This window comes from Delphinapterus leucas, chromosome 7, assembly GCF_059928025.1.
Source record: "Delphinapterus leucas isolate spDelLeu-1000000601 "Yukka" chromosome 7, BTC_Dleu_Yukka2, whole genome shotgun sequence".
In the NCBI taxonomy this organism is placed as follows: domain Eukaryota; kingdom Metazoa; phylum Chordata; class Mammalia; order Artiodactyla; family Monodontidae; genus Delphinapterus; species Delphinapterus leucas.
Genome location: NC_143135.1, coordinates 65,983,111 through 65,997,367, shown reverse-complemented (window position 1 = coordinate 65,997,367; position 14,257 = coordinate 65,983,111). Strand labels below are relative to the sequence as shown.

The window sequence follows — 14,257 nt, the reverse complement described above, 5'->3', positions numbered from 1 at the left end:
TAAAAATTTTTAAAAAGTGAACAGAGACCCTATAAAACAAGATATACAAATGTCCAATAAGTGCATGAGAAGAGGGGTGGGATAGGGATGTTGGGAGGGAGACACAAGAGGGAGGAGATATGGGGATATATGTATATGTATAGCTGATTCACTTTGTTATACAGCAGAAACTAACACACCATTGTAAAGCAATTATACTCTAATAAAGATGTTAAAAAAAAAAAAGAAAATGCAAATTAAAACCACAATGAGATACTAGTACACACCCACTAAAATGGTTAAAATGAAAACAACTGACAATACTAAGTTAGGAATGTAAAATGGTACAACCACTTTTGAAACCTGTTTGCCATTTTCTCAAAAAGTTAAACACATGCTTATCATCCAACACAGCCATTCAAAAAGAAATGAAATCATATGTAAACATATGCTCATAGCAACTTTGTTCACAATAATGAAAAACTAAAAACAACCCGAGATCCATCAACTACATATTGGAGTCTCTCCATTCAATAGAATACTACTCAGCTATAAAAAGCAATACACTACAGATACATGCAACAACGTGGATGAATTCCAAAATCATTCATTATGCTGAGTGAAAGACACAAAACAGCACATACTGTATGATTCTATTTATATAAAGTTCTAGAAAATATAAAGGAGTCCAAAGGAAGGGAGTTGAAGGGAGGAATAAACTGCAAAGGCATGATGTAAATTTTCTGTATCTTAATTGAGGAGGTCGTTTGCTGAGTATATTGTGCATCTGTCAATACTCTCAAATCGTAGGCGTTATATGGATGCAGTTTATTTTACGTAAATTATGATTCAATAAATTTTTTTAATGATTCTCCTTTGAAAGAGTCGGAATATAGAAATAAATGTCATAACTGCCTTCAAGGAATTCATAATCACTCCCCTGGATGAATGTCACTCCTCCTCTTGCCAAGAGACTGGTGGGTTTGCACTGATCCTTTTGCTTTCACTTTGTCCTATTTGTGTTACTTAAATTTGCAACACGGGATAAAGGTTTAATTTGTAGTGGACAGAATCTGAAACTTTAATCTCCTTTCCTCTAAATCAGAGTTTACAACCATCTTCCTCTTCCTGGCAGAATATGACATTTGAATAAAATTCCTGATTAAACCCAGGCACGGGGAACAAAGAATAACATTGAGCTGCAGTCCAAAGTACATGCAGTCCAAAGTACACGAAGTTGAAACATCTCTTAATAAAGTAACCAGATACTTTTTCTGCAGATGAAGTTGGGGAAGAAAGGCTCCTTCAACATTCAAGTAGATTTGACTCCAAGAGTGGAATAAAGGAACATTTAAACTACCATGAATTAATGTGATATCATATAATTTCACACAAAGGTTACCCACATGAATAAAATCAGTTTGCATACAGTTCTCACTCTGCAATATTTTAAACACCATTTTTAAGATCAAGTATACAAAACAAACTTACCGAAGAAATGATTTAATATTTTCAGCTTTCATCTCAGACACCAGTTTCCACCTTAGATTTTGGTGAGTGTCCCCTGAAGTGGCTGTTTGTTTGAGAGGCTTACTAAGCCAGCCTGGGAGGAGAATACATACACATATGCATACTACATACACAAGAAATTGCTTTTGACTTTTATAAAAACTAGAAGCCAAAGGGGAAGAAGGAAAAAAAAAAGCCCTTACCTAAGAAACAGATCATGGTGAGCTTTACAAAAAATTCATACCAAATGCAGAAAACCTTCAAATTCTGATGCGTAACTTTGAGTTGGTTAAACGAGTTTTAGGTGAGGGCTATTCTTTTCATTTTCCCATGAGTTATGCATCAAGGCACGGGTCTTTATCTTTCTTGTTCTCCCATAGGGGTTAAGTTCATAGCAGAGTGCCTGACACACAGGGAGCATTCGACAAATATTTATGTAATAAATGATTACAGAAGGGCAGTTGAAAGTTTTGACTCATTAGTGGTCTTGGAAATTAAATCATCTTTTTGACCCCTGCGGATAGTGGGAACTCTAAATTGTCTTAACAGCCCTTAACAGTACCCTGAACTCAGCAAGCATTTAATAAATTTGAATTTCTGGCACACTTTATTAGGAAGACCGAAACGCATTCCACTCAGTTTCCGGTTGGGCTGAAATTCGAGGAGCTCAGCCGGCCCGGCGCCCAGCGCGCAGCCCAGCTCTTCAGCCCCAGGTTCTACCGCTTTCCTCCGGGGAGGCTGGAGGGATCCGGGGAAGGGGTCGGTACACTTACCCACCATAAATCCACCCAGGAAAGATGCCAGCGCTGCAGCCAAGCACATCCAGAGGTATAGACGACCCCTGGACTTGGCCATGGCTTCCTCGGGACTGAGCAGGAGGTGCCGGCTACCGGAGCGAGCCTCGAGAATGAGGGCGAACAGAGAGAGAACGCACGGGAACGCGGGGAACGCCCAGGTTGCGGCAGACCGTGGCCTCCTCCGCTGACTTTCCTCAAAGCCCTGCCTCTGCTCTCCAGGTGGGTCCAGAGGCGAATGGAAACCGGCCCCAAACTCCTGGCTCCTGCGATCTCCAGGGGGCCTCGAGGGGAGAGAGGAAGCCCTGCAGGAGGAGGACACATTCTGCTTGCTGGCAGGCAACGCCCATTCTGTTGATCCTGGACAAAGTCTGCGTTCGGGGGGACTACTAAAAATGTCCCTGCTTATTCCCTGAAGAACTCTACTTACCAGCCTCATTCCAGGAGCTGCCATATGCATCTAACTACAGCTTTTTCTTCCCTGTTTATTGCCCTGCTGCCAGATTCTGACTAATTTATAACTGGTCACACTTGGGCAGCATTTCTGGTCCTGGCTGCTCTGTGATAACACATTAGTTTCTTAACCACATTACAACCTCAAAACTGACGGGAGATACGTTCGGTAGATTACTCCTTTCTGCTCGTGGACGCCGCCGAGTAAGCATCGTTGACGTCTCCCCCTACCTCCACTGCCGTCATGTCTAAGTCAGAGTCACCCAAAGAGCCCGAACAGCTGCGGAAGCTCTTCATCGGAGGTTTGAGCTTTGAAACAACCGATGAGAGTCTGAGGAGCCATTGCGAGCAGCGGGGAGCGCTCACAGATTGTGTGGTAGTGAGGGATCCAAACACCAAGCGCTCCAGGGGCTTCGGGTTTGTCACATATGCCACTGTGGAGGAGGTGGATGCGGCCATGAATGCAAGGACCCACGAGGTGGATGGAAGAGTGGTGGAATCAAAGAGGGCCGTCTCAAGAGAAGATTCTCAAAGACCTGGTGCCCACTTAACTGTGAAAAAGATTTCTGTTGGTGGCATTAAAGAAGACACTGAAGAACATCACCTAAGAGATTATTTTGAACAGTATGGGAAAATTGAAGTGATTGAAATCATGACTGATCGAGGCAGTGGCAAAAAGAGAGGCTTTGCTTTCATAACCTTTGATGACCATGACTCTGTAGACAAGATTGTCATTCAGACACTGTGAATGGCCACAACTGTGAAGTAAGGAAAGCCCTATCTAAGCAACAGATGGCTAGTGCCTCATCCAACCAAAGAGGTCGAAGTGGTTCTGGAAACTTTGGTGGTGGTCGTGGAGGGGGTTTTGTTGGGAATGACAGCTTTGGTCATGGAGGAAACTTCAGTGGTCGAGGTGGCTTTGGTGGCAGCCGCGGTGGTGGTGGATATGGTGGCAGTGGGGATGGCTATAATGGATTTGGTAATGATGGAAGCAATTTTGGAGGTGGTGGAAGCTACAATGATTTTGGCAGTCACAACAATCAATCTTCAAATTTTGGACCCATGAAAGGAGGAAACTTTGGAGGCAGAAGTTCTGGCCCCTATGGTGGTAGAGGCCAATACTTTGCCAAACCCCAAAACCAAGGTGGCTATGGTGGTTCCAGCAGCAGCAGGAGCTATGGCAGTGGCAGAAGGTTTTCATTACTGCCAGGAAACAAAGCTTAGCAGGAGAGGAGAGCCAGAGAAGTGACAGGGAAGCTACAGGTTACAACAGATTTGTGAGCTCAGCCAAGCACAGTGGTGGCAGGGCCTAGCTGCTACAAAGAAGACACGTTTTAGACAATACTCATATGTATGGGCAAAAAAACTTGAGGACTGTATTTGTGACTAATTGTAATTTCGGTTTATTTGGCCTCACTGTGTATCAGGCACACTAACTTTTTTCAATAACAGTTATACCCCCAATCTTCACTGCATTGTCTGAGGCCCTGATAATCTTAGATAAGGCACTTTTCTTTGCTCCTAAAAAGTTGCCAGGAGAGTCTAATTTCTTTTTCTTGCACTGCAATTGTTGATAAATGTATTTGATGGTTTTTCCTTCAGAAATTTTGTAGAAGAAATATAGGTTTCTGATAACTTTCAGATCATACTACTGAACTGGGTAACAAATTATAGAACTCTAATTGAAAAACTGATGGCTTCCTAAAACTGCTAACAGCAGATCAAGATCAACAAGAATCAATTACATTAATGATTGAATGAACTGATGAATATTATTATAATTTTTATGACTTTTTGTTTGAAATATTACTGGTTTTTTAATCTTTCATTTTCAGATATGAGGAAACCTTTCCTCTTGTGTAATGACATACCGCAATTTGGTAAATTATACTTTTGTATAATACCTTTGTATTTACATAAAGTCACTTATAATCTCCTCTCCTTGTAACAGGGCACAATTGGAAACACTATTTACATTAACAAGGCTTTGACTGGAAGGCAATATTTGAGAATATGCATTGAATCAGAAATGACCAGACAGCTTTAAGGAACTAAGATTGACTTTATGAAGCTATAAAGCCCCTTAGAAAACCAGCCTGGTACCTTGCTTACTTACACTGTTCCCAGCAGCCTTACCAGGTGAGTAAGAATGGTCGCTTCCTGGCAGATGCAAGAACCTCAGGATATTTTGGGAACCTCAAGAAGAGAGAAATTCACCCAAATCTATAAGTATTACATGCAAGTGTGATGGCAAATACTTGGCCTGGCTTGCTGGCCTTGAGAGCTATTAAAAATTCAGTCTGGGACTTCCCTGGTGGTCCAGTGGTTAAGACTCCATGCTTCCACTGCAGGGGGCACAGGTTTGATCCCTGGTTGGGGAAATAAGATGCTGCATGCTGTGCTGTGTGGCCAAAAAAAGAGCCTATGTGCTCAATTGCTATTCTTGCTAGACTTAAGTAAATAATTGGCCAATTTTAATGAAACTAAACTTATTTTGCAAACAAATTAGTTTTAATTTGGCTTTCGTTGGTAGAAATGAGAGTGATTTTAAAGAGAAAAATTGCGTTTCAGCAAAAACTCTAATACACAGTTATGAATATTAGATTTTGTTCTATCAATCATCTTTTTTTTTTTTTGCGGTACGCGGGCCTCTCACTGTTGTGGCCTCTCCCGTTGCGGAGCACAGGCTCTGGACGCGCAGGCTCAGCAGCCATGGCTCACAGGCCCAGCCACTCTGCAGCATGTGGGATCCTCCCGGACCGGGGCACGAACCCGTGTCCCCTGCATCGGCAGGCGGACTCTCAACCACTGCTCCACCAGGGAAGCCCTATCAATCATCTTTGTAGTTTTGTTCTTCCACCTATAAACTGAACTGGGTTCTGAATTCTTTTAGTCTCCTCAAATATTTGGCAACAACTGTTCAAACTAATGTTTCCAATTTTTCTCCCCCTTTTGACTTGGAATCATTTAGAAACTAAAGCTGAACAACTTGATATAAACTTAAGAGAGATCACCACAATAGCCCATGTTTAGACAATCTCTGTGCCTGTCACTTTGTAAGCCACTCAGAAAGTTTACCTGAACACCTGATGACATCATCAGAGACATTTCAAACTACAAAAGATGCTTCAACCTTGAGATCTAGAAATCTTCTCCACTGGCAACTCTCAGGACTCAGACACTGGGTTTACAATTTGCTCCAACCATTAACCTTTGTTTTTCTTTTGTCTCCTTAGAAATGCATCTTATTAAATACCTGATTGCTTACACCCTATAGGGCTAACTTCGCGAGCCCACTTGTATCACTGCCTCCTGAAATGAGTAACTGATCTGACCTATTGTCAGAACTAAGAAAATGGCTCAGTGAGATAAACCAATCTATCAACCCAACTTCTGGACTGTGAAATCTCTTAAAAGAAGTTTCAAAGGCAGGACTGTAGTAGAGCAAAATTTGCCACCTCAAAATGTCTCTTTGGCATGGGTACTATTTCTAGATGAAAACAATCAAGGCCCCAAAGACTCAGGAATAAACTTTGATCTTCCTCCTAACTGCCTAAAAGAATGTAGTTAGAGGACCTGTTGCAGGAATGGAGATATCAAGTAGATAACTATAGGATGAATAGGTGTGGTACACTGGAAGGAACCTGGAAAAATCTGTTAAAATTCCTCTGTGTCCCATTGTCTCTGCCTGGCTCAGCAAACTTTTTTTTTTTTTTTACTACACATCTGCTTTCTATCTCCATGTGAATTACTTTCCTCCCCTTTGAAGTCCCAAACTACTTCCCCCTTTTGTCTTTCACTAAAGATGGTATTTAAGGCCAGGGTTTTGACCATTTGGGGGAATTACTCAATTCTTCTGGGTCTCTCCCATCTATACATGTTAAAAAAAAAATGACTAAGTTATTTGTGAAATTTGTTTTTTTCCTACTCCTATCTCAATTTTTATAGCTAATTATATGTTGACTAATAGAAGAGATCAGTGTATTAATTAGCACAGTTTCCCAACTTGATCAATATTCCCAAATTAAAATTAGATTATTCGTCATTCAATGAGGCTATAGCATTCCAGACATTGTGAAAAATTCTGAAGACATGGTTCTTGCCTTTAGGAAGCCTACAACAATGAGAAGGCAAATATTGAATAGGTAATTAAATGTAAGAAGTTCTAAGAAGGAGCAGTATTACCTTAAATGTGAAGGTTGTCGCTGCCTTAATAGGTGGCATCTGCAATCTTTATCTTGGCAATCCATTGTAAATAGTCCAGTTAGCTGGTTCAGCAAGCCTTTCACCTTTGTAAAAATATAGACACAGAGTCACTATTTCATCTCCTTAATTAAGCATATAAAAGAATGCTGCTATCACAGTTTCTAATTATTAGCATCTTAGAAGATATTTGCATCTTACAAAGCACACTTAACAAAGCAACATTGTTTGATTTATGCCAACCCCTTTCAGTCTTTCTTGCAAAGCTAAAAACTGTATAGGAAACTTTTAGTATTGGAAAATCAATCTCTCAGTAAAAGTATTTAACACATTTGATCTGCTCAGTATTCAGAGTCTCTAACATGACAGGATCTCACTATCCTCTCCATTCATGAAGTTAAATTGTTCTTATATAATCCTTTTTTCCCTTCTCCTTTCACATTCTAGAAGAGGCAATCTTGTAACTTCAAAGTCCAAATCCTATCAAATGGGTCACAGCAAGGTTGGAAAACAAAGTGTGACTTGTGTACTAATAAAGCAGTATATGTAAGTTTCTTAACAAACATACCAATAATTAACATTTAATAGAGAAGAAATAATATCTAGTGTCAAATTTCACATTTTCCCTGAAGATGTTGCACTATCTTTCATAAAAGAGGGATCGCCCAGATGCTCACTGTACAGATATAGACATGATGCCATTAATGATGTCACAAGGTGATAGGATGATCTGGTCATCGAGATAGCAACATTCTCTTCCCAAAAAAGTGAAAAGTTACTGTCATGATGGCTGAGATTCATGACAAAAAATATATTCCACTTGAGTATTTCTAAAATCCTGGGTCCAAAAACTGCCCAAAATTAGTTTCAAACTTAAGATGTGAGAATGTTAGTATATTGTACAATAAACCATAACACATAAAGCAGGTGAGAAGTGAGACAGGAGTATAGTATGAAAAGTGTAAAAGACTAATAAAATTAAGTGAGAAGAAATTCTAAAAGAAAAGCAGAAAACCATGATTGGATGATTTCCTCCTGATGTCACAATTACTCTACTCAACAGTAAATGTAGAAATTAGAAAAGATCCACCAAGTTAAAGTGTAAAACAGAGAGAGGGCTGCCACCCATGTCCTCCTATCAATACAGGGTGTGTGTACCATGATGCTAACATTCCAGGTGGTACCTTGGAGCTGGTAAGTTATATTTATTTGGCCTTTAAACCATGTTTTCCTATCCAGTATTTCTCATCCCTTATAATTAACATGTACCTTCAGCCTATTTTCCATGATAGCTTGTACATAATAGTGCTAGGATCAGGGGACCACTCGTGCTTTTTCTTCCAACACTCTCATCCTCTATCCTCATTTACATCCTCAGTCCCTGTGTACTTTCCCTATCATTAGATTATGAATAAATCTCTCCAGATTTTTGATCTTCCTTCTGACAGCACTTTCTCTATTCCATCCTACCTGACACCTGTTTTTACTTGATGATACCCCTTGTCCTAAAACCAGAGAAAAATCCACTTCATGGGGAAGTAGGAATGATTCACATAGGGACTCATGGGGTCAGAGAGGAAGGATGGACCTTTGCTCTGACATCATAAATCACTGGGTGTTCTCTTTTGAAGTTACTACCCTCTGATTATATCATCTGCTTCTTACTCACATCATCGTCCCCAGTTGAGCACCAAGATATTCTGCCACCTTCTGCAATGGTTTTCACAGCTGTCTTGTAGAGTTTTGGTGCACCTCTGGCCCTTCACTCTTCCTTTTCTTTCACATCTTGCATCTAATCCACCAGTAAGTTCTATTGGCTCTGCAATCAAAATATATCATGAATCCAGCTGCTCCACCAGTATTCATCTAATCCTAGCCACAGTCATCTCTCATCTAGACTTCTGCAACAGACCCCTAGCGGGGCTCTTCCTCCACTGTTGCTCCTGTTGTTACTTTAGGAAGAAAACTCTATGGAGTCAATCAGATCATGTTATTATTAAAATCCTTCAAAGCTTTCTCATTAAACTTAAAAACAAAATTCAGACTCCTTAGAGTGGCAGCTAAACCTACTTGATCTAGCTTTTGAAGCTTGCCTCCCTTCAAGGGAAGACAACACTAAGGAAACACATGCAGACCAAGTGCATAGAGACCAGGAAACAACCACATCAGCAGAGATCACCAGCATCACAAAGAAGCAGGCAATCCCCAAGGGAGGCCTGTGGTACTGTGCTCTCCGAGCGCTAGCGTATTACATCCATATGCCTACAGATGAAGGCACTGGTAAATGGCCAGTGGCTAAGGGCATTCCTGGCCTTCTTCTACAGTATTGTCCAAGGCTTGCTAACAAGACAAAATAACAAAAAAGCAGTTTTCAACAATTTTATAATTGGAGGCAGTTGTTGGAAAAGCTAAAATTATTTCATGTTTTTCCTTCAGTGAGCTGAGACTGGTACCTCTTCTTGACCAGCTAGAGTGACCAAGAGCAGTATAACTCATAATAATAGCAATATAATTCATATTATTTTATTTTATTTTTTTAAGGAACCAGCTTGCTCTCCACCCTTGGGGAGCGAGCAAGGGCACCTGCTACTTGTTCCTTTTTTTTTTTTTTTTTTTTTTTGCGGTACGCGGGCCTCTCACTGTTGTGGCCTCTCCCGTTGCAGAGCATAGGCTCCGGACGCACAGGCTCAGTGGCCATGGCTCACGGGCCCAGCCGCTCCGCGGCATGTGGGATCTTCCCGGACCGGGGCACGAACCCGTGTCCCCTGCATCGGCAGGCGGACTCTCAACCACTGCGCCACCAGGGAAGCCCTATTCGTCTGTTTTTAATGCCAGTATCATACTGTTTTGATTACTATAACTTTGCAGTATAGTTTGAAATCAGGACGTGTCTCCTGCTTTGTTCTTTCTCAGGGTTGCTTTGGCTATTCAGGATCTTTGTGGTTCCATATAAATATTAGGATTGTTTTTTCTACTTCTGCAAAAAAATTTCTCTTGGAAACTTCATAGAGATTTCATGAATCTATAGATGGCTTTTCACAGTGTTGACATTTTAACAGTATTAATTCTTCTAATCCATGAACACAGGATACCTTTCCATTTATTTATTAGACATTTTTCTTGATAGTGGTCTGAGGAAACTGACCTCACGCCCTATGGGTCAGGTTGTATACAAATGTCTATCAATGTGTTCAATGTTAGGTATTTTCAGGATCATTTTGTATGATCCTATCTCAACTTTGACATTCATTTGAGGTTTCCAAGAGGAGGCTAGAGACAATGATACCCCTTACAGTTAGTAAACTTATAGATGCCTGTTTCTTTCTACATATGGGGTTTCTTAGGTTTCAAACATAATGACTGCACATTAGAATCACTTGCGAGTTTTCAACATGCCAGTGACTGGAGCCCAGTCCCAGAGATTCTAATTTAATTGGTCTGATCCCAGGTGTTGGTATAATTAAGAGCTACCCAGGGGACTTCCCTGGTGGCACAGTGGTTAAGAATCTGCCTGCCAACAAAGGGGACAAGGGTTCGATCCCTGGCCCGGGAAGATCCCACATGTCACGGAGCAACTAAGCCCGTGTACCACAACTACTGAGCCTGTGCTCTAGAACCCATGAGCCACAACTATTGAGCCCACGTGCCACGACTACTGAAGCCTGCACACCTAGAACCCGTGCTCCGCAACAAGAGAAGCCACCGCAATGAGAAGCCCATGCACCGCAACAAAGAGTAGCCCCCGCTCGCCACAACTAGAGAAAGAGCACATGCAGCAACGAAGACCCAATGCAGCCTATAAATAAATAAATAAATGTTCCTTTAAAAAAAAAAAAAAAGCTACCCAGGTAACTATGCAGCTAGGTCTGCAAACCACTAGTCTTTAACCTTGTTACTGAAAGTTTGGTCAAAGAGCAGCAGCATCAGTATCACCTTAGAGCAATTTAGGCTTCATTTTATTTTATTATTATTTTTTTGTCTATACCATGTGGCTTACAAGATCTTAGCTTCCCAACCAGGGATTGAACCCAGGCCCATAGCAGTGAAAGCACCGATTCCTAACCACTGGACTGCCAGGGAATTTCCTAGGCTTCAATTTAGATTTACGCGGTAAGGATCTGCAGTTTGACAAGACACATGGTAACTTAAATGTACCTTAATTTAGATATGCGCTGGTCTAGAAAACATACAAACTCCAATGGGACTCAAGTTCTTAAAATAAGTGGATATCCTGAGTACAAGTCCTTCAAAATGTGTTCTTCAAGATTAATTGGAATATTTTTTATAATTTTAATTTCACAGGAAAAAAAACCTGCTTGGTTTGTAGTTTTAATTTTAATCAGTATTATTATTATCTGACACGTTATTTAACAAATTAAACTATCTATTAAAATATATTATCATAAATGCAATTTCTTGAGGCAAATATCTACAAGTGTTTTTAAGAAAGGGAAAAAGGCCAGAAGTTGCATCATATTTAAGAAATTGGGAAAGCGGAAAATGGCTCTTGCAAGGATCACACACCCTCATTGCTTTTCATGATAGACTGTAAAGGGAGAACACTTCCACAAGGTGGCAGTAATGCATCCATTTCAGCCTCTGAACTAAGGTTTTACTGATTCAAGGATATAATGGGCCTTTTAAAACTCATTCTAATGTATAGAAAAAAAGCAATTTCACGCAATAAGTTTTTATTATAGTCTTGGCTGATCATTTTAATATTTTAAAGGAAGTAGTACTATGCACATTGACCCATTTGACCTGGGAAGATGTTTTATTCTGCTTTCAGAAGTATGCCTTCTACAAAATATTAAACTTTGATAACTGATGAATATTAAGTTTTTATTTTATTAAAAACAGTAGCCCCATGCAAACATACCCAGTTGATTTTTTAAAAGGGTGCATAAGCAATTCAAAGGGGGAATTGTTTTTTCAATAAATGGTGCAGGAGCTATTGGATATCCATAGGCACAAAAATGAACCTTGACTTAAATTCACAGCTTTTGCAAAAATTATCTCAAGTGGATCACAGACTCAAATGTAAACTGTAAAACTATAAAACTTTTATAAAAAAGAAAAGGAAAAAAATATTCTTGGGGCCTGGTGCTAGGCAAAAATTTTTTGGCTTGACAACAAAATCACAATTCACAAAAAGAAAAACATTTATAAAATTGAACTTCATCAAAATTGAAAACTTTACCCTGGAAAAGACCCTGTAGAAAATAAAAAGACAAATTATAGACCAGGATAAATCATTTATGTACCACATATTTGACAAAGGACTTGAGTCTGGAATATATAAAGAATTCTGAAAACTCAACAGTAAGAAAAACCAGCTATTCAATTAGAAAATAAGTGAAAGACATGAATGGACTTTTTACTGAAAATGATACAGATGGTAAATAGCACAGGGAAATATATTCAAAATCGTTAGCCATTACGGAAATGCATATTGAATCCACAATGCTATGTCACAGCACATCTTTCAGAATGGCTAAAATAAAAAATAGTGACAACATCAAATGTAGGCAAGGATGTGAAGGAAGTAGATCATTCACATTCTGTGGTGGGAATATAAAATGGTATAATATATCTAGAAAAGAATATGGCAGTTTCCCACAAAACTAAATATGTGCTAACCCTATGACCCATCTTTGGAACTCTTGGACATTTATCCTAGAGATATGAAATAGGTTTATGTTTGCCCCAAAACATATATATATATATATATATTTATATCCCTGGCTTGCAGGGATCTTAGTTCCCCGACCAGGAATTGAACCTGGGCCACCACGGTAAAAGCGTTGAGTCCTAACTACTGACTGCCAGGGAATTCCCCAGTAATCAATTACTTTAAAAGAGCTTTATATCACAAGAAAAGTCTTATATATTTACCCATGCAGTTATAATTTCTGGTATTCTTCTTTTTTGTGTGTTTATATTCATTGTAATGTGGGTATACATCTACGAGACATGAATTATTTCGGTTTTTGTCTCATGCAGGAAGGTGAACCCAGTGTCTATTACTCCATCTTAAGAAGTCTCCCTTTGTCTATCTTTTCTAAGTAGTATTAAAAGTTTTTTTTTTTAATGAAAAGAAAACGGATTTTAAACTAATTTTACTATTTGTGCTTGTGTTTTAGCATTTAAAAAATTCCCTATTTGTTTCTGGATGGCTGGAGATTGCTTATTTGGAGTACACATTCTTAAGGAAATATTACATTAAAATGCAATATTAATGCATTTATTAATGCATGGGGGACTGGAGGATATTATGGTTAACAATGACTTATATCTGGGTGATTTTTTTCAGACAAATGTACATATGTATTTTTCAAAACATGTGGAAAAACAAGTTGATTTTTTTTTTATTGACCGTACACAATCCCATTGTCTTTTTAAGGAAGTTATTGTCTTAAATGTGGCCAGAATTTTGAGGCCATTGATACACTTTATTTCTTAAGGCTGCTTTCTTTTTTATTTTTAAACAGATGTTATATTTTAGAGCAGTGTAAGTTCACCGCAAAATTGAGTGGAGCAAGGGGATCCCCATATACGCCCTGCGCTCCCACATATGCACAGCCTCCCTCACAAGCAATGTTTGTTACCGTCGATGAAACTACATTGCACGTCATCACCAAAGTCCATAGTGTAAAATTAGCATTTACTGGTTGCTGTATATTCTATTTGAATAGAATAAATGTATACTGACTTATTCTGTAAGTTTGAATAAGTGTATACAGAACGTTTATCATACAGAATGTTTTTTTTTTTCACTGCCCTAAAAATCCTCTGTGCTCCACCCTCCCTCCTCCCACCCCTTGGCAACCATTGATCTTTTTACTATCTCCATAGTTTTGCCATTTCCAGAATGTCATATAGTGGGAATGATATATAGTATACAGCCTTTTCAGATTGGCTTCTTTCACTTAGTAGTATACAATTAGGGTTGCTTCATGTCTTTTTGTGGCTTGATAGCTCCTTTCTTTTTAGTACTGAATAATATTCCATTGTCTGGAAGTACCACAGTTTATTTATCCCTTCACCTAGTGAAGGAAGACTTGGTTGCTTCCGTGTTTTAACAATTATGAATAAAGCTGCTGCAAACATCCTTGAACAGGTGCTTGATACATAAGTTTTCTACTCCTTCGTGCAAATAACAGAGAGAGATTGCTGGACATAAGCATGTTTAGTTTTGTAAGAACTGCCAAAATTTCTTGCACAGTGGATGTACCACTTAGCATTCCCACCAGCAATGAATGAGAGTTTCTGTCACTCCACATCCTTGTCAGCATTTGGTGCTATCTCACTTCTTCATA

The 14,257-nt window shown here is 39.4% G+C and overlaps 1 protein-coding gene and 1 pseudogene across 1 annotated transcript in view; one reads left to right on the top strand and one right to left on the bottom strand.

Annotated features, from left to right (window-relative positions):
* Window positions 1-2,542, bottom strand: part of NAALAD2 (N-acetylated alpha-linked acidic dipeptidase 2) — a 49,563-nt gene extending 47,021 nt beyond the window's left edge. Inside the window, exons 1-2 of the mRNA XM_089915391.1 lie at window positions 2,262-2,542; window positions 1,471-1,582 (exon numbers count right to left, since the gene is read on the bottom strand). Of these exons, the coding sequence (XP_089771517.1) occupies window positions 1,471-1,582; window positions 2,262-2,343 (194 nt within the window). The 5' untranslated portion in view covers window positions 2,344-2,542. The remainder of the gene's footprint in view (window positions 1-1,470; window positions 1,583-2,261) is intronic.
* LOC111171359 (heterogeneous nuclear ribonucleoprotein A1-like) lies at window positions 1,570-4,869 on the top strand (annotated as a pseudogene).
* Window positions 4,870-14,257: the final 9,388 nt, after the last annotated feature.